General features: G+C 44.5%; 2 protein-coding genes and 1 long non-coding RNA gene across 7 annotated transcripts in view; 1 reads left to right on the top strand and 2 right to left on the bottom strand.

Annotated features, from left to right (window-relative positions):
- Positions 1-517: 517 nt before the first annotated feature.
- RBP4 (retinol binding protein 4) lies at positions 518-5,992 on the bottom strand. 3 transcript variants are annotated; one of them, XM_019739639.3, is made up of 6 exons: positions 5,758-5,992; positions 5,503-5,631; positions 5,257-5,393; positions 5,016-5,122; positions 2,104-2,316; positions 518-820 (listed from the first exon to the last, which is right to left on the bottom strand). In XM_019739639.3, the coding sequence occupies exons 2-6, from the start codon at positions 5,611-5,613 to the stop codon at positions 783-785; spliced, it is 606 nt and encodes a 201-aa protein (XP_019595198.1). In that variant the 5' UTR covers positions 5,614-5,631; positions 5,758-5,992; the 3' UTR covers positions 518-782. The 3 variants fall into 3 exon arrangements, with proteins under 3 accessions (XP_019595198.1, XP_019595212.1, XP_019595206.1); XM_019739653.3 differs by having other exon boundaries at positions 5,779-5,924; XM_019739647.3 differs by having other exon boundaries at positions 5,503-5,626; positions 5,758-5,900.
- An 8,022-nt stretch (positions 5,993-14,014) lies between these two features.
- Positions 14,015-20,680, top strand: part of PDE6C (phosphodiesterase 6C) — a 37,620-nt gene continuing 30,954 nt past the window's right edge. Inside the window, exons 1-3 of one of the 3 annotated variants that reach the window (XM_019739670.3) lie at positions 14,015-14,683; positions 18,969-19,121; positions 19,225-19,314. In XM_019739670.3, coding sequence (XP_019595229.2) covers positions 14,204-14,683; positions 18,969-19,121; positions 19,225-19,314 — 723 coding nt within the window. In that variant the 5' untranslated portion in view covers positions 14,015-14,203. Of the gene's footprint in view, positions 14,684-17,129; positions 17,620-18,968; positions 19,122-19,224; positions 19,315-20,680 lie in introns of those variants that run through there. The other 2 variants (XM_019739680.3, XM_019739689.3) reach the window with 2 other exon arrangements.
- LOC148755173 (uncharacterized) lies at positions 15,998-18,956 on the bottom strand. The gene is made up of 3 exons (XR_016018908.1): positions 18,325-18,956; positions 18,124-18,199; positions 15,998-17,088 (listed from the first exon to the last, which is right to left on the bottom strand). It is a non-coding gene; the product is annotated as an uncharacterized LOC148755173 (long non-coding RNA).

The raw sequence follows: 20,680 nt of genomic DNA, 5'->3' as shown, positions 1-20,680 counted from the left end.
GACCTGGCTTCCAAAGGCCCCATGTTCCAACTCCCCCAGGGAAGCCTGAGGCCTCCTCCCTTCATCATTTTGGCCACACCTGATCTAAGAAGTGAATTAAGTACTAGAAACAATGAAAGGTTGTGGGGTGTTTACTAGAGCTCACCCAGACCCTTGCCTCCCATCCTCTCAAACCCAGCTGAGTGAGCTGGATGTCCTGCCCCCCTCATGGGCCCAGGGCTGACTGAGGCCTTGGGCTCACTGGCCTGGCCTAGCCTACACTCACCTTCTTTGGCCTTGGTGTCTTATGCAGGCCAGCGGTAAAGGCCTTCCTGGGTTAATGGGGAACACCCTTTTTCAGGAAGTTGGGAGAAGCCACAGTCATTAAGAATGAAGATTAGGCACTAGAACAGACCAAAGGTCATAAAGACCCAGGGAGGGAAGACCGCCTCCTGGGATATAAAAGTGTACCCTACCCAACCATCTGCAGGACTGCTCACTTTGACACACATGTGAACACAAATAAAAACCCAAATCATAGGAAACAGGTGATTATACTTTAATAAATCAAAGTCTGGCATCCTAAGCCTCAAATGATTCCTTGGGAAACCCCAGTAAAGACATACATCTGACTGCAAACAGATTCACTTATTCCCACATATATTTTTATGTGTACTGAAGGGTTTATGTTTCCTGAGGGAAAGGGAGGAGAGAGGACCAAACTAAACTAAGATAAATACAGTTGAAGGCTGAGTGAGAATTAGTGGGAAGTTCTCAAATGAAACTTGACATCCTTGAAATTGCTACAAAAGGTTTCTTTCTGAATTGCGGTCACAGTAACCTGAAATATAAAAAACAAAGCCATTAAAAACAGAAAGGTGGACCCGGGGTTTAATGAATGTCATAATGGCCTCAGGTTATATAGCTAGATGTGGCTGTAATTCATAAACATCCTCAAGGCTGTTTCTGGAACCCTTTGAATTTCTCTGGGGGCTCAGAGAATGGGATCTGCTGTATGAAATAGTGTTCTTTTTATTTGTCTTAAATTTGCCTGAAACTTGCACTTCAAAGGGTTGGGGCACATTCTCCTTTTTCAGAAAGTAGAAGCCAAGTCAGCCTGATCTCAGACACTCAGTGCTTTGATAGAATGTTCACCGTGTCCTGTACTATGTATCAAGTGGTGTCACAAGGGGCTTCAGTGCCACCAAAAAACCTTGGTTTGCACCCAAGTCAGATACTTATTGCAGATCTTGGGCAACTTTCATAATGGTGAAACCCTTTACTGGCCCTTCATTTAGGCTGCCGCAGGGTGAAACAGCAAAATCTTACTGATTTATGTTTTTGGTTTTGGTTCATATCTGTTCGGTGTAGTGTGGGTCAGTAAGTTAGAGGACCAACAGAAAAGTTTGTTTTTTTTCTCTTTCCTTCTACATCTTAGCATTACCCTATCTGGATTTTGAAACCCAGTTTCCCATGGGGGTGAGTGTCAATTCAAAATAGACAGCACACTTTCCTCCAGAATGTCCTTGGTTTTTAAATCAAGCTTAGAGGAGGGTAAGATCTATAAAAAGATCCAATGGTTGTTCCAGGGAATCTCAAAAAAATGTAAGGAAAATCAGCTAGTCAATTTAATGGTCATTTGGTTCCATGGTAGAGAAAGAGCATTTGTTGACATCCTTCTTGTTTGAACTTGCTATGGTGATGTCTCGCTATAAGTTTTTACACCAGTGGCAACATTTGGTGCTCAGATCTTCACTGGGGCCACTCCATCCCCGAGTAATAGTAATTCAGTCAAAACGTTTTTTGGGGCATTGTAGCCATGTGACCAAAGACTGGGCCAAAGGTAGCAGGAAAAAGGAAGAGCATGTCCCCTGTGGTTTTCCTTCATTAAAAGTGCCAAGGTTTTGGAAAAACGTCTGCCCACTCCTGCATCAGCCCCCTAAGGTCAGTAGAGGATCTGCTCAAGAAGGACCAAAACTTGGGCTCAGAGCGTCTCCCAAGGCTCCCTTTTCCCTCTTGCATGCAGATGAAACGCATCTCACTGGCAGGTGGGTCCAAATTCACTGCTCACTCACCCCTCAGGAGAGCCAGACGGCGCCCACTTCCTCCCGCCTGCCCACTCACCGTTGTGCACAATCAGCCTGTACTGCCTGGCCAGGCACAGCTCCTCCTGCCTCCGCCTCACAATTCTCTGCACTTCTGGGGGCAGGCCGTTGGGGTTGCGGGCAAACACAAAGGAGTAGCTGTCAGCACAGGTGCCATCGAGGTTCAGGAGGCGACAGGAGTACTGCACAGCGTAGGTGTCATAGTCCGTGTCAATGATCCAGTGGTCATCGTCTGCAAGCCAGAAAGTCAGAGCCAATGCCTCTCCCTCAGCAGGTTCGGATGTCAGGGAAACTCACTACCAAGCCTGAGACGCCAGCGGCTTCCTGAAACTTGTTCCATTTTGTTCGGAAGCAAGTGACCACAGAGAATTCGGGCAGTTTTTTTAAAACTGGGAAAATGAGAAAGGGTTTTGTTCTTTTTGCAGATAAAGGGTCCCGGCCAGGGGGGACCTTCTTCACCTTAATGGTTATCGCTCCCCTGGATGATAAATGTGATAGCATCTTCCCAAAGAACAAGCGAGAATGTGGGCCCATCAACACACAGAATAGACCTTACTACTGTGTCTTTGCCATCTACCCTCCAACAATATCGGTGCCTTTAGGGTTGATGTCTGATGGCTACCAACTTATGTCATCTCCCACTGCAGGATGTATCTCTTGCGATGGTCTGTAACGGCCAGTTCCCAGTCATCTCGGTAACCACGGTGTCCTCCTGCCTTTCCATCCACTGGTGGACACCATTCTGATGATCTGGCTCACTGCTTTTCTGGCTCCATCCTAATTCTGGTTTAGTAACCCTATTCACCTCTCCATGCTGGCAAAAGAGTAGTTTTTGGCTTGGGGGAACAGATGCCCACCATCCGACATCAGATATTCTTTTTTAGAGTTCATACTCTTCAGAACTCCCCTGAGAGAGGCAGAATTGACCCCTTGAAGAATTTAGATTATATTTATTCGTATGGCTGGAACATAAGCCATGAAGCATAAGTATAAACAAAGGTGGGAAAAATGCCAACAAAGACCGTATGGGAAATAACATAAGAATGTTTATGAGAGATCTGCCATGGAGAAACAACAATGTTCAGGTCTATCCAAATACCTTATCTTTGGTCAAAAGTGTCACATCTCTACTTAACCTAATATTTTTGTTGACATATAGCCACTATTAGGACTTTCTGAGCACTTAGCTCCGTCAGTCATTGTGTAGATATTTTCCATGTTTTCTCAGTTATTTCTCACATTGACCCACAAGTGCACACTATCATTCCTATTTTATAGATGATGAAACTGAGGCAGAGAAACTAAATATTTCACCCAGAATCCCAAAGAGCAGGGTAGAACTGGTATTCAATCTGATTCCGGAGCCCACGTGCCTAACCTCTATGCCACATTGTCTATAGGCACTAAGTAAATTGGCGGCAGAGGGGACAAAACGCAAGGAACAAAAAGGCTTTGAGTCTCCATCTCACACACAGGTTGTGAAGCATGTGATCATCTCTGCCCTACGCTGTGCTCCACACTGGAGGAATGCAGAGGCACCTGGATCCCCCAGCACTAAAGGGAGTAAGGAAGAGCTCTAACACTCACCCTATGCCGGCTCTGGGTGTGCCTCTTGGCTCTGAGAATCCCTGGAGTGCCAGCCTAGTAGGAGTTCAGCCCTAACCCAGGCCCTGCAGGAGGGCTGCACAGGAGTAGGTGGTGGAACCCCCTCTTCAGCTCACTCCAGGCCCGCCAGGAAGAAGAATGAGTCACCCCTGTACCTTGCAGGCTTTCCCAGAGAGTGTCAGAGGCAGGGTGGGAGTACCCAGACATGTGACTCCTCAGTGGTGGCCATGCAGTTATTCAGCAGGCTGGTCAGGAACAGAAGCCATGGGCCCCACCCTAACCACCAGCTCCCCTTACAGGCTTTGAGCATCTGGGCAGAGCTTTCCTCCTCTCCGAATGAAGTCATTTCTTCCCCAGTTATGGGGCTCACTGTGTCAGTCACAGGCGCCCCAGCAGCCTACCCCTCAGACACAAAAGCACTCTCCTTTGAAATGTGACCCTGATTCATGATCTAGACAGCTCAGCAAATCTGCAGCTTATTTTTTTCCCCCCGAATTGTTGCCAGAATGTGAATTCTGACATAGGAACTAAGTAACTTTCAGTGCTTGGTTTTAGGAAAATTGACTACCGTCCCTCACTTTTAAAAAAGGCCTAAGTTGGTTTGGTTTATCTCCAAGCTCTTTTTGGCTAAATAGTGCAGAGATGAAGAATTTAAATTGTAACACTCTTTCCCTAACTCTCCCTCCTAAGACAACTGCCCAAGAGTTGCTAGAAAGAATGAGCTCAGGCCTCCAACCTCCTCATTTGAGTTTTGGTGCATGGGAGAAAGGGAAGCGGTCACTGCCACCCAGCACACTGTGTCTGGCTCAGAATCTCAGCGTTAGCAGGCAGTGCAGCAGGCAGTGGGCCAACCCTATGCACCACGCCCCCTACACCCTTGGATGAGGGTCTCCCAGCCCCTGCTGGGGCCCCAAAGTAGTCAATCCAGTCTGGGGATTGGCCCAAAGAGATGGAGAAAATGCAAAGCCAGGTTGAATGGTGATGTGGGCTGGGTCTTGGGGAAGTGGGAGGGATAAGCATAGAGAAGGTTACACACCCTGGCAGTGGCTGAACAGGAAAATGGCAGGAGGAGGTCACCTTACAAGCCCAAAGATCCTTTGAGCTTTGACCAGGTTTTTTGAGCTGGCGGGTGGGGGTATGGGAAGTGGGGAGGATGTTTAGCTACGCCCAGACTCATGACCCTAACCTCAGGCGTAGCTGAGTGTTCCTGTAACTTACAGACCGTTTTTCCGAAGGGCGCCACTGCAGAAGACATACAGCGATGTAGCCAGGTATGCCCCCCTCCTCCCCCACCCCCAAGACAGTCCCACGGAGCTTATTACTCACTTCCTTTCTGGAGAAAGGATGCTACACCCCAGTACTTCATCTTGAACTTGGCAGGGTCTTCCGTGTCTGTGAAGGTGCCCACCATGTCTGCACACACGTCCCAGTTGCTGCAAAAGCCAAGGGGATCGTGAGCCAGGCCGGGCAAAGGGCTTCCTCCCTCCATCCCTCCCGGGTCAGGGTTTGGCACTCAGCCCGGGGGACCCTGGAGCGCAAAGAGCTCTGCCACCCAGAGGCCACTGACTTCAAAAGACGGACTCGGCCCTTGGCGGTGGCGCTCATCTGGCCGCTCTCGTCCACTGAGAACTCAGCGATGATGTTGTCCTGCAGAAAGAGGCCCTCAGGGTCCTTCTTGGCCATTGCATACCAGGTCCCAGCGAACTGTGGAAGAGATGAGAGCAGGTTTGGTGTGGGCCGGTAGTGCACGGCCGGCCGTGGGGAAGGCGCCACGCGGAGACCGCGCCCCGGGGTCCCCCGGGCAGATACCTACTCGAGCCTTATCGAAGTTCTCCTTGACTCGGAAGCTGCTCACCCGGCAGTTGCGCTCCGCCCGGGCGCTGCCCAGCACAGCCAGCAGCACGAGCGCCCACACCCACTCCATCTCGCCCAGAAATCTGCCCTGCGGGAAACGCGCGCTGTGAGCGCAGGGCCGCCAGGCCACCCGGCTCGCTAGGGCCCGCGGGCACCACCACCATCGCTCCTGTCCCTGCGCGTCCCCGCCCGTCCCCGCCCGGGCGCCGCTCACCACTGGGAGATGAGCGCAGACCTGGTCTGGATGTCCCCGCGCACAGAGATCGAAAGAGATGAGCGCGCCCTGGGGGCCACCGGGCGGCTTTATAACTCCGGGGGGAGGGGGTCGTGCTGTCGCAACCGCGCCGGGTGAAAGACCGAGGGGGGAGGCGCCGGGGCCTGTGGGCCAGCACTTGCATAACGCGCCCTGACTCACCGGCGCCCGCGCACAGGGAGGGTCTTTTTGGCCAGAGCCTCACCTCCAGTGCCGCCTGGGGCTTGTTGGAGCCGCCGCGCGGGGTGGCCTCGATGGAGCCCAAACTCTCCAGCGGCGACGAGCCTCGGGAACAAGACCTGGCCTAGTTACCCAACACTTGTGCCAGCGGCCGCCAGCTGCGGCCTGGGGTGGCCTCAGGGCCCAGTTCCTCTGGCTGGGGGCCCAGGTCGGCCTGGCGGGAAAACCGTGGCCTCCCAGATCGAGAGGACCTATGATGCTGCTGCCTGGTGCGTCAGTGCCTGGGCACTGGCTGTGCCAAATTGGCCCCTCTGCCCTCTGAGGGCCAATTGTGCAGGGGTTTGGGAATATTTCAGCCAAGTAGTTTTTCATGTTATAAAGGATGTATTTTACTCTCTTTCAGGAGACTCGTGGTGCTCTCTGGGTCAATATTTGTTCTTTAGTTTCAACATCTTTAGAAGCATTAAAACCCTCCCTGTTAAATATTCTCCAGAAACGCAACCCTGGTCAAGGCAGGGAATATTTTAGCAACCTCGGTGGTAGCCTACTTTGTGATACTTTGCTCAAACTACTTGGAAATACGCCTACCAATTGTTTATGGTATAATTATATTTCAAAGCCATAGTTGAATTTTGTTTTGTTTTCAAAACAGCTAATGTAAGTTGGCTGAAGAGTGGACGAGAGGGAAGAGGTAAACAAAATTACAGTCAACGGTCAATTAAATGACAATGCTGTGAGTTATGTAATTTTGCTTTTGTGATGGCACAATTTACTGACCGTATTTTTCTCTTTCCATTCAGAGTTAAAGATTTGCCCTAATCTGATCAAAGCAGTCAGTCAGAAGGTGCAGCTCTTGACTAAATGAGGATTAGTAATACGACAAAAACATAATCTTTTTGTAAGATTCCTACCATACAGAATCAGTTGTGTCTCCATAGTCCAAATTTGAAAAAAATCAAGATGAATTTGGACCATTTTGTTAATACGAAATAAGAGAGGGATGGGGGAGAGAGGAGTGGCTGCCCAACGGAGAAATAAGGAGTGATGGTCCTTGGACTGGCCCTTTATGGGGCATTGGGGTTACTTCTAAGCCTGCTGAAAAGACACTTGTGGTTTCTGTCATCTTCCTGTAACTCTGGACATCTACCTACCCGTTCTCTGCTTCCACTTTCCACCTTCCGCTCTACTCTACTCCTGCGCCTCATCTGAGTCTCTGGAGTGTCATTGATGATGCATTTAACTCCTTACTGCCACAGAACTAGGAAAGCTCTGTTTCTGGCCAACCGCTAACTAGAAGATCTTCTGGTTAGGCCACTTTTATCACAGAATGTATACTCCCAAATAGCTCAAATAAGGTCTGCTCCAGAGCCGCTCCTACAGGGACCATGTGTGTGGCCATACATGTGTTAGTATCTGTGCACTGTAGGTGGGAAAGGACTTTAGGGCATCTCTCAATCTCCTGTCCAATATTTGGATCCCTTCTAGGACATTTCAGAGTAGAGGTCTTCCCGCTCTTCCCCCAACACCTTTAGTGATGGGCAGCTCTTGGCTTAGCCCAACTGCATTTGGACAGTTATTATGCCAGAAAAGTTCTCCTAATGCCCCTAAGTCCCTTTCAACCATTTCTTCTACAACATTCTGGTGATCCTTGCATATACTATATGTTGAATAAATGTAGGGGATTTTAGTGCATTTTTATGGTGGTGATTTTTGCAGTAACATGTTTTTATTTATTTGTTAGATGCTTAAAATTTAACGTAACTGCTCCTCCTCCTTCTCCTCTCTCTCTCTTTTAATAATAAATCATGAACCCTGGTATCCCAGATACCAGCAAAGAAAAACAGTTTATTTTGGCATTCTCTCTCGAATTTCTTCAAATTACAAATTTCTTCAGATTACAAATATGTGGGTACAGGTCAACTGATGTTTTTAACTTCAGTGCTTTGAAATGTATCGTGATAAAATAAAATTTTCAAATATGCATATACAAATATACTATCAATGGAAAAAAATGTTCACAGTGATTATCTCTGTGTGACAGGATTAGGGCCATTTAAAGGTTTTTTTGTTTTTGTTTTGACTTGGATCTTTTTGTATTTCCCAAATTTTCCTACAGTGAAAATGTTTAATCAGAAAATAAAACAAATATTCTCTTTGCAAATAGTTTTCTTTTCTCTAGATGTAAAATTATGTTTTCAATTACATCTTATGGATTGTATATAATATACACAAAAGTTCATTTCCTTGCCATATTTTGTGGAGAGACAGACCATGTTTCATTCATCTTGGTGTCCACCTCCACCAACTTTTCCACAGGATTTATCTAGAGACCTGCACATAGTATCAGTAGGTGCTTAATCAATAGATATTGATTTAATTATTTTATTGATATTAATCATTTTAGGTAAGCTTAATAAAATATTTATTTTTTAAAATCCTGGTCAGATGTAATTTTTTTCTAAAATATAATTTCTCATGATTTAGCCCTTGAAGCAAAGGTGTCTAAGTGTCCTTCCACCAAAAAATTTGCACTGTTTCCATGATGTCCCCACTTCCTGCAGCTCCATAAGGACATCTACCCAATTCTGGTCAATGGGATATGAACAAAAGTGCTGTATGTCACTCCCAGAAAGAGCTAATTTGCCCATCGAATTGTCCTTGCTTTCTCTCCTTCCTCATCTGCCTGCTGGTGGAGCCTCCATCAGCCTGGGACCCCAGAGGTGATTCACTTTATGTGAATGAAAAATAAACTTCTATTGGATTAAACTGCTGAGATTTGGGGGTTACCTGTAGTAATGGAAGTTAGTGTTACCTTAACTAATGCAGCAGCAAACAAGTCACTAATTCCTAGGAAATATTGAAAAATGTTTTACCATAATTGAAAGAAGAGCTGATACAAGAAATGTATGTCCTTACCATTATAAAAATTAAGCATTTCCAACCAGCTTCATTTTGTACAAACTGACATTTACATCCACATCCTGCCAGAGAGGCCAAGAAAATTGAGAAACAGGGAAATTGGGTAGCATTTATCTTCTGACTGCACTTAAAAGATGCTAAAATAATTGGTGGGAAAATGAAAAGATTCGTTATTCAGCCAATATGTTCAGGTACAAAGAGTCAAGCGAATTTTTTCAATAAGGTTTTTTCAGTGGTTATAAAACCATCAGTGAGTTTTATCAATTTAGTTGAAAATAACATGGATCCCTCTAACTGAATTATCTCTGACATACCCAGTCATACCCATCAATTAGGTGCAAGCAGAGACTCTCTCTCTAGCAAATGAACAAGGTGAAAGGGCCCTTTGAGTTTAGCTGCCAGGCTGTACCTGACATCCTAGGCTTTAGGGGGTGCCTTTTGGTGATGAATAATGGTAGAAACAAAGAATTTGGCTAAGGTGGAGCTGAAAAGTGGGTTCAATATAGTAATCCGAAAGGCACTCAGTTAATCCAGGATATTGTTGTTAGTTTTGTGCTTCAACCTCATGTGCATATTTTTCAGCTGTTATATAAGCATTACTTCCTGTAGAAATACTTTACTGCAGTGGAAAATTTTAGCACTATTGGAATTAAACATTATGTATGTTCATTAATATAGTTCACTACTGAAAAATGTAAACTTGTTAAGCAGAAAGTTTAGGGAAGTTAAACCATTCTTTGGTATGGCTGTAGGCTTTTAAAAAGAATTCCTGGAATTTTTACTTAACTCTTGTGTTGGTGTTTAAAATTTTATGATATATATCTAGATTTTAAATTCCTTAAAGGAAAGGTCTTTACAAATTTTCCTTAAAGCAGCTAGTATGATGTCTTGTACACTTCGTGGGTTCACTTTTAAATTTAATCCTACTTAAACTAGTAGTTTTGAGGTAGGTCATTATCATTTACTAGCTGTGAGACCTTGAGCTAGTTACTTAGTTTCTCTGTGCTCCAATTTCTCACCTGTAAAATACCGATAATAATAGTACCTACCTCATAAAGTTATTGTACGAATTAAATGAAATAGTACATGTAAGGGTCTTAGAAGAGTGCCTGACACAGATTACATATTATAATGTTAGCTATTCTTATGATCACTTTTTTTATCATTACCTTGTGGCTTATATTTCTAAAAAATATTCTGTGTGTAAATGGATTGGAGTTTTCACATTGACTTATTGTTTCAGATATGTTTTATCTAAAGAAGTGATTGTTAATGTTTATAACATCTCAGATATTGACCTTTTCCCTCATTCTCCCTACCAGTTAAATCATAGTTTAAAAAACTTCATAGTTTAACTATGAAACAAAAAAACTGAAAAAAAAAAATCATAGTTAAAAAAATTTTGCTTTTCCAGTGCCTAAGACTGAACAGACAATAAGAGACACAAATGTCTTGTCAGCAGAGGCCAGAGACGCTGCAAGGACTACCCTGAGGGAGAAGAGCAGTGGAGCCGCTCGATGGGACTCAGTCAAGGACAGGAGAGAAGGAAGGATATTTGTGTGTGTGCGCCAAAAGGAGGCCTTCCATTATTTCTCTTAAAAAAAGATCATTGTCTTTAGAAATTATTATTCAATACTCAAAGTAGCCACCACTGTTCCCTTTTTCTTGCTTGCTTTTTTAACTAATCGATTATCTGTCCTGTCAAGTTTTGCCTGGAATTATGTTTCACATTTGTCCCTTTCTCAATCCCAAGCAGCCTTACCCATCCCCTATGAAAATAGCCTTAAAAACTTTATTTATGAAGGAATGAATTTCTTCATTACATAAATTATATGTGTTTGTTGCAGATACTTCAGAAAAATAGGGTAAGCAAAAAAGGAGAAAAACATTAATGTGTTGAATCTCACTACGTTGAAATAATCACTGTTAACATTTTGGTATATATACATCTGTGTGTGTGTGTGTGTGTGTGTGTGTGTGTGTGTGTGTGTGTGTAGAATCATAATACTATCTTGCAATTTACTGAATATCATAAATATCTGTTCATGTCAATAATCTCAATATATTTTTACAATAGGATTATTGATAAATGTACAGTTTCCTATTCTATGGCTATAATGCCATGTATTTACTCCATCTCTTATTGTTGAATATTTAGGCTATTTCTAATATGTGATGTTTATAATTGTGCTTTTGATGGACATACCTGTAACTACATTAATTGCATAAATTCATAATTATTTTGGTAAGATAAATTCATAAAGGCAGAATTGCAGGGGCAAAGGCCTATACACATTTTTAGCATATTTGATAATGAACCAAATGCAATGTATTCTCTTAACCTGTATCCCAATGTGCAGGATTTCTTTTCTCCAATCTATCTTTCCAAGCACTACCAAATTAAGTTTGTCGAGAAGAACCCTAACAATACCCTTTGTTACTCCCCAAAGTTTCCCAGGGTTCATATCCTCAGCCTAACCTCTGAGACCCCTATAATCTAAGCCCAACCTACTCCTCCAGCTTCATCTCTCACTATCCTCCCTGTTACTACACTCCATGTTATTGCTTCGACTATTACCACCACCTGGATCACATTCAATTTCTGCTCCATCTCCATCCACTCTAGATATGATTTCTCATAGTCATATGTATGTACCTGTCTTCTGGCATTTATCATACTATGTTCTATGCTTCATGAATGTTTATGTATTTCTCTTACTACACCACAAAAGCTTGGAAAGCTGGGACCAAAGCTTATTCATTCCTTGTATCCCCTGCAGTAGAAGTATAACAGTCAGGATTGACTCAGTTATGCTGTGGCAACAGACAATTCTCATATCTCAGAGGCTAAAAATAAAAAAAGGTCTATTTCTTACTCGTGCTATGTGTCCATCTCAAGTCAGCAGGGGCTCTGTTCCATGGCACCCTCACTCTGGGATTCAGGAGGCCCCTCCATCTGGAACTGATGTGGCAACAAGGAGACTAGAGAGCTGGAGGGTCTCATACTGGCAGTTAGTTGCTCCAGCCAAGAAGAGACATTTATGCCACAACCCACAGGCCAAAATTAGTCACATGGCTCTGTGGGGGTGGGGTCAGGGGTGAGGGGGTGGGCAGAGAAGAATAATCTTCCCATATAGCTAGGAGGAGAGGAGAATCAGATAACAGGGAACATGAAGTCTACAGGAGCTAGTGTGGTGGTGTCTTGCTTATAATGGACAATCAACAGACATGTGTTGAAAGAACAAGTAAACGAATGAATCTGGAAGTAGTTATAAACACAGAAGAATGCGGACTATAATAGAACATGTTTAATTTTTTAATTAATTTTCATTTTTGTAAGTAGTGGATGTTATACATGGGCATTTTGTTTTTCCTATTAAATATAAATCTATACATATAATACAGATATGTGTTTTTCTCTCTCTGTTTAAAGAGGGAAGAATGGCATGGGATTTGTGATCACATCACATACTTTTGGGAGAAGTAGAAATTGCACCAGTCACACAGAATTGCCAGGTAGAAAGAATGTCCAAAGCTGTGTAAGAAGAAAATGATGGTCCCATAGCAGGGGTGATTCAGCTGACTCAACTCCTTTCTCTTAGGAGATAAATTTCTGCATTATTATCATTATAATGAAATGCTGACAGGATGTTATGAAGTAAATAATAATCTAAGGAGGACTGTCCTGAGACTAGACTTGGGTATCACAGAGGGACGTACTTGAAAAGGTGTGTGCTTGACAAGGCCCTTTGAGGTAGCAAGTGAACTCAACCATAAGAAGTGACATAGCTCAACAAATGCCAGTTTGAGTTCTGTTCCCCTAGAAAAATCATGTTTTGCCCAAGATGCTCTCATTTCAGGACCTAGAATCTGCAACCTCAGTGGATATCTTTTTCTTTTCTTTCTAATAAGACTATTGTCACTCTACAGAGGTAAAGCTTTAAGTTTGGAGAAGTAAATGAAACCCATAGGGTTGCTATTTTGAAATGGACTTAAATGTGGGCGTAACAATAACTTTTAGAGTCACTGTAACATATTATGTGTGTTTCTGTTCAAGAGAATTTGTCATATAAAGTTTATAGCTTTGTTGAAATGCTTAAAAGACTTGACTAAAGTTAAAACTGGCATTTAAATGTACAAGGAAATTGGCTCATGAAATGTGTAGTTTGACTTATTAGCTGCATAATAGTGTTTAAATATTTGGGAAAATGTGCTTAATCAATGTAAAAGCTTAATAAATTGAACATTAAACAAAACTAAGTAGTGGTAAGTGTTCTTTCCAGGCCAGAAGCCCCTGAGACGTTAAAGATCCTAGCAACAGACAAGACAGGTTTTATCCAGTAGATTTAACAGGCTGTACCTTGGAGCAAAAATGCATGAGATCTGGCTATTACTACTGAAAACAAAATCTAAACTAATATGCTTAGCAGGAAAATCCAGGCAGCAGCTGCATGGGTTGCTTTTCATGATCATGTCTCTTGACAAGGATTATTATTTATGTTGTGGCTTGATTAGGCTTGGATCATAGGCAAATGTTTTGCCATGTTCACCTCTCTAAGAAATAAGCCCAAGTTTCGTTCCTTTAAAATATGCTTCCAAGGTCTAGCTTTCTAAAGTGAGGGGAATTGAGAGGTGAGGATTTTAGAGAAGCAGTAGGCCAAGCAACCTGGGCGATCAAAGGATTTTTAAGAAAAGGAAAGATTAGCATTAATTTCTATGTTGCATTGATGCTAAACTCTTGCTTCTCCCCCAGTGTTCATTAAAGCTGCTATTACGTAAGTATTTAATATATAAACAAATAAATAGACACATCCGAGGTCTAAGTATTTTCACTTCATATTGCTATCACGAAAAAAATGATTCAAGCTGTCAATTGATGCTGTTGTACTTATAACTCATGGATAAGCCGATGATTCCTCCTCGCTGCAGACAGCCGCTCATTTACAGTTATTTTTCTGGAATGGGCACTTTTGACTTGCCACTTGCCTGGAACTAAGATGCTCTGAGGATTCTCTGAGGACTTAAATTGAGCTAATAACGCTTAGGGATTTCATGTCCTGAAGAACTCTGTAATCCTGTGCTTCCTGAGTCCAGCTCTAAGCCAGGACCGGCTGTCACATCTCAAGAGTTACAGGCAGTTTGAAAGCTCTGCTAAGCAACCATTCTGCTGGACCTGTGGGCGTCCTATGAGGTGCCACTTAGGATTTCTTCAGAAACCTTGACCAGGATGTAGTTCCTTCTTGGCACTCTGCCTCAGGTGCTCTGGGGGTCTTCCTTTCTGAACAAGAGCCGCAAAGCAAGCCACGCCATGGGTGAGATCAGCCAAGAGGCCGTGGAGAGATACCTGGAAGACAACCCTCGGTTTGCCAAGGAGTACTTCGACAAGAAGCTGCAGACGGCGGCGCTGGGAGAAGCCTCAGAGCCCAGTGGGGAGCGGGGCGCAGCCAGCGCGTCCTTGCCGGGCCTGTCTCCGGAGGAGGAGGCGGCCCTGTGCCTGGAGCTGCTGCTGGCGGTGCGGGAGGAGGCGGGCAGCGCCGAGCTGGGGGCGCACCGGGCCCTGCAAACGCTGGCGCAGCTGCTAAGCGCGGACCGCTGCAGCCTGTTCCTGTGCCGGGCCCGCAACGGCACGCCCGAGGCGGCCTCCAGGCTGCTGAACGTCACCCCGACCTCCAAGTTTGAGGACAACCTGGTGCTCCCCGACAGAGAAGTTGTGTTTCCACTGGACATCGGGATAGTGGGTTGGGTTGCTCACACGAAGAAAGCCCTGAATGTCCCAGATGTGAAAAAGGTAGGTAGCCCAATGACAGTGGGGCAGAGATGAGGGGTCCTGGAGAGACAATAGGAAAGAGAGCAGGGGCCCAGAGGACCATCCTTGTGGCATTGGTTTGGCTCTAACCTGGAGAGTGGGGGCAGCCGGGAAGAGGGGCACCCAGTCCAGGGCTGCCAGATTTAGCAAATAAAAATACCAGATGCCCAGTTCAATCTGAACTTCATATAAACAATGAACAATGTTTTAGTGTATTATAAGTTTGGCATTTTATCAGGCATTTATCCCTGGGCCTGGTACAGCCCACACCTTCTCCTTCTCCTGTACCCCTCCTCCGTGCTCTGGGCACTATCCTTCTGACTAAGAGAGCAGAACAGGCCGCCCACTGGTGAGATCGGCCAACATGCCAGGTACCAAGGCTCTTGAGCCACTCGCCACGCCTCCCCTTTGAAGACACTCAGTTCTTTGGGATGGGTTGGCTCATAAGTGGCTCCCTTCATCTATTGACTAAATGTGCACAAAGAAAAATGAGATTACCTGAAAGCTTAAATGTTCACATTTAGATCATTAAAAATGTGAATTGAGGTGATGGTTAAGTGCTATTGGCCATACCAACCCCCCATAACTCAGATCTATCAAGGATGAGTTCCAATCAGGTAAATGAAACATTTGGACCCTCGTGGGACCCAATAGCATATTGCACAAATAGTTATGCTTATTTAAAAACATAACATTTAACTCATTCTCCTTACCACCACTTGTTCATTTTAGGAGAATTATGAAATACAAGTAAAAGGAGGAAATACAAATGACCCATAATTCCTCTACTCAGCAATAACCATAGGCGCTAGTTTGAAGTTTCTCCTGCCAGCCCTTCTTTTTTTTTTTTTTTTTTTTTTTTTTTACAAACATGTCCCATTATTTTGCTTTGCTAGTAACAAAAGGAGAAAGGTGGATTATGTTGGTTCAAAGTTGGTTGGGAGCTGCCCCTGACATGCTTTCTGTATAGACGTTTATTGCCAGCTTGTGAAGGGGGCAGCTGGAGACGGGAGGATATCCCCCATATGCCTCCTGAAGCTGATTACAGGAGGAGGGTCGCACGGATCCAGAAGGTGCAGAAGTTGTCAAACATTAGCAACACTCAGCAAACAACCACAGGCCAGTTCTCAGGTGCAAGGGTTGCCCTTGGGCACGTGGAGCCCTCAGTCCTTTTCCAATCCTCCCTTCCGTGAGTTTAAGCTAGTTGAAGTAGGTTTTTGAGTCCCGTGGCAGCTGCTTCAGGTGACTAAACTGAGGTGTGTCCTATGGCAAAGTTCTCTGGACATCACTTAGGAGGCTGTCCCCACACACCCTGAGGTGTTCTCATGGGAATATGCTCCTCTCCAATGGAGGCCATCTTCAAAATTACTAGGACATCAAACTTAAGAAAGTGACACGCAATATTCTTTCCCCAAAATTTTGTTTTTTAAAGAAGAGATGGATAAAATGCCTTCTACTGTAATACTTTATTAATAAGCCCAGTTCTGCATGTTAAAAGGAAAATGACAGAATGGAGTTGCTTTAAAGATCAGGTGGCCTTGGTCTGCTGCTGTCCATGGTTAACCCCTGCGTGGACAGTAAATGAGGTGGGGGGGTCATGTCTCTCCTTCTTCCTTTTCCTGAGGACTCCTGGCTGTTACAGGTGGGACAGAGACATGGATTGAAGACAGACACTTTCCTGAGCTCAGAGGAGAGACAAGGGCTTTATTTGTTCCCCATTTCTACTGCTTCTAAGCATTATTTTTTCTCTGAGAGTGGTACTTTTCAACTTTGGATGCACATTAAAATCAAATCGAGAGCTCTTTTAAAAATAGTGATGTCGGGGTAGCTGCCTAGCTCAGTTGGTTAGAGCGTGGTGCTGATAACACCAAGGTTGCCGGTTCAATCCCCACATGGGCCACTGTGAGCTGCGCCCTCCTTAATAAATAAATAAATAAATAAATAAATAAATAAGTAAATAAATAAGTAAATAAATAAAATAAAAAATACTGATGTCTGTGACTCTCAATAGACCAATTACACCAGACTGTGAGAGGTTCAGACACAGGCACTAGTAGTTTTAAAAAGCTCCCCAGGTGATTCTAATATGCAGCCAATGTTGAAAACCACTTGTCTTTTGCGTGAGCAGATGCAAAAGAAGGAAGTGAGTTTCAAGTCAACTGTAGAATATTAGATGGAAAGGGCTCCTAGCATCGTTAGTCCAACTGTTTCCTTGGGCAGACAGGAAGTTGAGGTCATGGGAGCTTTATCTCTCCCAGAGTCCATAGTCTGGTCAGTGAATGAAAAGGGTTGAAATAGAATCAAGACTCTGAGTCCAGTGCTCCCTCCACCTTCACCAAACTCCATGTCTCTGCAGGTTCGCCACACGTTAGTCGCTGTGGGGAAATCTGCAAAGAGAAAGGTGATGGAAACCAATATTTTACATGAAATTTTTATTACTTCTTCACCTTTTCATTGCATTTGACATTTTATAAAGATTTTCTATTTTCTTAATCTCGCTTGATTCTAGCAATGACCCTGTGTGGAGGACACATTTTAATCTCCATCCTGTCTGTGTAAGAATCTTCTCAAGGTCAATTAGGCAGGGAGTGGTGGGTCCATAAGTCAAGTCTTTGGAGGCCTCCCTCTTACCACACTGCTGACCACACGTGACGTCTTGCTGGTGGCAGTGTGAGCACAAATGAGAGGAAGGACTTCTCACACCTCGACAAAGGCAGAAGCGGACACTCCCAACCTTGGGGTCCACGAAGGTGGTAACAGGGAAGCCATGCGGTGTAGGGTGAGAGCTTTGACATGAGACAGACCTGAGTGCAGATCCAGGTCTGAGACTAGGTAACTGTGATGGATTGAGTTTCTGCACCCGAGAAACGGAGGTAACCAAATGTAGAGATTAAATGGACATGAAATACCGACTCCTGGTAGGTTCTCAATAAATGACAGCTATGATAAGATTATCTTTATGCCAGAGGGGGTACTGGGGCTGGGTGTGGATGGCCAAAACTGGGTCAATGTTTATTGTCTGTTTTTAAAATAGGTGAAAGGCAAGGAAAACTTTGGATAACAGGAAACTGAGAAATAGTCTTTTCAAGTTAATCATTTCTTTTTCTATTGGGACAAAGAAAAAGCTGTTGATTAACTCTGTACATGGGCGGTTCTCATTCTGACTGTGGTTAAAAGAAAGCCATGGAGAAGTCCGAAGTTTCCAATGATTAACAGGGTGCTTACAGATCCCTTTTCTCCCTCCTCTCTCTTTCTTCTTTCGTCTCTGTCTGACTCCTGATCTCAGGAGATAGTGGTATTTTTTTTTTTTTTAACCTTTTTAAAGTGGGGATCGAACTGGCAACCCTGGTGTTGAGCATTGTGCTCTAACCAACTGAGCTAACCGGCCTCCCCTGAGATAATGGTATTTAATCAGAACTTACAATGCTAAGCTTGGATGAGGGATTCAGGTGACCTGCTGCTCTAAGCAATGTTCTCTCCAGGTGCCTTCAGTCGCTTCTTTGGAAAAGGACCATCAGGGAGCGTTTACAAACATGAGAAACACAGGATTTACTCAAACAAACATCAGTAAGGATTGTATGAGCTAGTGAAAATAAAACACCAGAAAGCTTCATTTCGCCTACCTTGAAATTTGATTGATGATTTTATCCAGGACTTTCAGAGACAACAATAAGCAAGCATTCTATTTCGAAACTCATAAGCCAAATTCTCAAAACAGCCAACTGAACTTGATAACATTTCCTTGTGTCTAGAATCTAGAATAAAATAGAGTCACGTGGTGAAGCTGCAGAATGAAGTGTGTTAGCTCAGAGATGGGGCATGTTTCAGGCATTTTGGTTATTCCTTTAGTGCCTAGGGTTGGTGTGTAAATGCAAGTGACCATGATCTGTAATGGGTAAGAGGTTAATGGGTAAGCTTGCACACCTGTACCCCAGCTCTGCTCTCCTTCCCCGCACACACATTTTGTTCATTGTAATCCTCTGTCTTGCCCTCCCTTCCCATTGGCACCTTCTTTCCATTTGGCCATGACATCACCTGTTTTTCTCCTGCCCAACCTCAGCCTAGCCTTGATAGGCCGCAGCTCAGCTGGAAAACGCTCATTCTGAAATGGGCCATGTCATGCTAAGCTATCATAGGATGGGGGGATGTTTGCTCACGACCCCTGTGTCAATACAGTTTGGCCTAGACAGAATGACTTGTTGCCATTTCTAGATTTGCACTCCATGCTCTTGTGGTGCTTTGGCAAATGAATGAATGTGTCTTTCAGAACAGCCATTTTTCTGACTTCATGGACAAACAAACAGGGTATGTCACTAGGAATCTGCTGGCAACCCCGATCGTGATGGGCAACGAGGTTCTTGCTGTGGTGATGGCAGTTAACAAAGTAAATGCACCTGCATTTTCCAAACAGGATGAGAAGGTAATGCTGGGTATCCAGTCGAAGGTTCAGGAAACTTACTTGTTGTATTATGTATCTGACAGAAACATGCCACATCTAATTTGTTTTTCTCTGTCATTTGTAGGTCTTTTCCAAATACCTCACCTTTGTTTCTATCATCCTAAAGCTTCATCATACCAACTACCTGTACAGTGTTGAATCCCGAAGAAGCCAGGTAAAGGGAAGGTGACATTATTCTCTTCACGCTGACTTGTTCTGACAAAGGGACCCAGAGAGAGAGGCAACGAGCCCAGATCCCTCCTTTCCCTCATGGGGTTTAAGCCACATGGAGCAAACCCCAATCTGCAGTCCCAGGTGTTTTCTCACGGTCCACTCTGTCTTCCATCCCCAAAGCCTGCCCCTCCGTCCAAATGTACAATTGATGTGCCTTTCTTCTGTCTTCATCCTGGGTAGCCATGGTCTCTTCATCTATGAGATAGTGATGATAGTTATAGTACCTGCCTCACATGGTTATTGTGACTATTGAATGTTCATTAGATGAGTTTGTTCACATAAAGCTCTTAGCAGTTCCTGGTATACAGTAAAGCTATTCATTTCAGGAGGAAATCACTCCTCTGAAATCTGTTGCCTCCTTGAGCCAGAACTATAAAGAACAACATTGGTAACCAAGTGTCATGCAGGGTGTCATGCGGGGTCTCTGGTCCCGCTCCCCACGTAAGAACACAGGATATGGCAGGGCCAAAAAGGAACACCCACGGAGCCATAGATAGGGGAGTCATATCACTATATTCTCACTGGCGGCTGGGTTGGAGACACAGGAAGCAGGAGCCACACTCTCCGCAACCTGCCATCCACCTCTCTCTGCCAACCAACCTCACTTGCTAGCTGCAATCCGCCATGCTAACTGCAATCCGAGCTTGCTAGCTCAGCCACCATCTTCTTGCTCGGCCCCATTTGCTGCTAGCATAGCCTCAGCAGTTATATTAGTGGCCAATGGCTCACTGGTTACAGCTGATGGCCAACTAGCCACAATTGATGGCCATCCTGTCAGAGTTGATAGCCATTTACTACCTGAGCCAGCACCTTTCCACGTGAGGCCGAGAGCCTGGAAACTGCACTCCTGGCTCTGTCCCCACACCAGGTTACCTGAGTCTGGACCATTCTCTGGACCTCAGTTTCCTCATCAGTACAATGGTAGGAGGAGGGTTGGGAGGCAAGGCTTTCAATGTCTCTTCCCATTCTAACTGTCCAGCTAGGGTTACCACTGATTAGCTGAGGATGCATGGAAGGAGGCGTCTGGCTGTCTCCCCACAAGAGCCAGCAGGACCAGTGGGCCACTAACACTGCACCCTCTCTCCAGGGACTGTCCCTGTATCCAACTATAGGTCACCTCCCTTTGAAGCCAAAACGTTTGCTTCTCTCCCTTCAAAAAGCCACAGCCCTGCAAACTTCCAGTCATCATCGCACACAGAGCATCAGTATCTTGTTGGATGCGTGCATGTTCATGAATAGAACTGTGTTGTCTAGTGACAATGTATTTATATAATCTGATGCGCCTCCTGTTTTATATTTTCATAGTG

The sequence above is a fragment of the Rhinolophus sinicus genome, chromosome 15 (genome assembly GCF_057876585.1).
Source record: "Rhinolophus sinicus isolate RSI-liver-muscle chromosome 15, RSI-T2T, whole genome shotgun sequence".
Lineage (NCBI taxonomy): Eukaryota > Metazoa > Chordata > Mammalia > Chiroptera > Rhinolophidae > Rhinolophus > Rhinolophus sinicus.
Note: the sequence above shows the minus strand (reverse complement) of the source record. Positions and strands in the feature narration are given on the sequence as shown.

Excerpts from the sequence above, each read along its gene's own strand:
- RBP4 (XM_019739639.3), bottom strand. The coding sequence starts at position 5,613 with ATGGAGTGGGTGTGGGCGCTCGTGCTGCTGGCTGTGCTGGGCAGCGCC. Across the intron at positions 5,123-5,256 it reads GGCCGAGTCCGTCTTTTGAA|CAACTGGGACGTGTGTGCAG; the intron begins GTCAGTGGCCTC and ends TGGCTTTTGCAG. Across the intron at positions 2,317-5,015 it reads ATCCTTTCTCCAGAAAGGAA|ACGATGACCACTGGATCATT; the intron begins GTGAGTAATAAG and ends TCTGGCTTGCAG.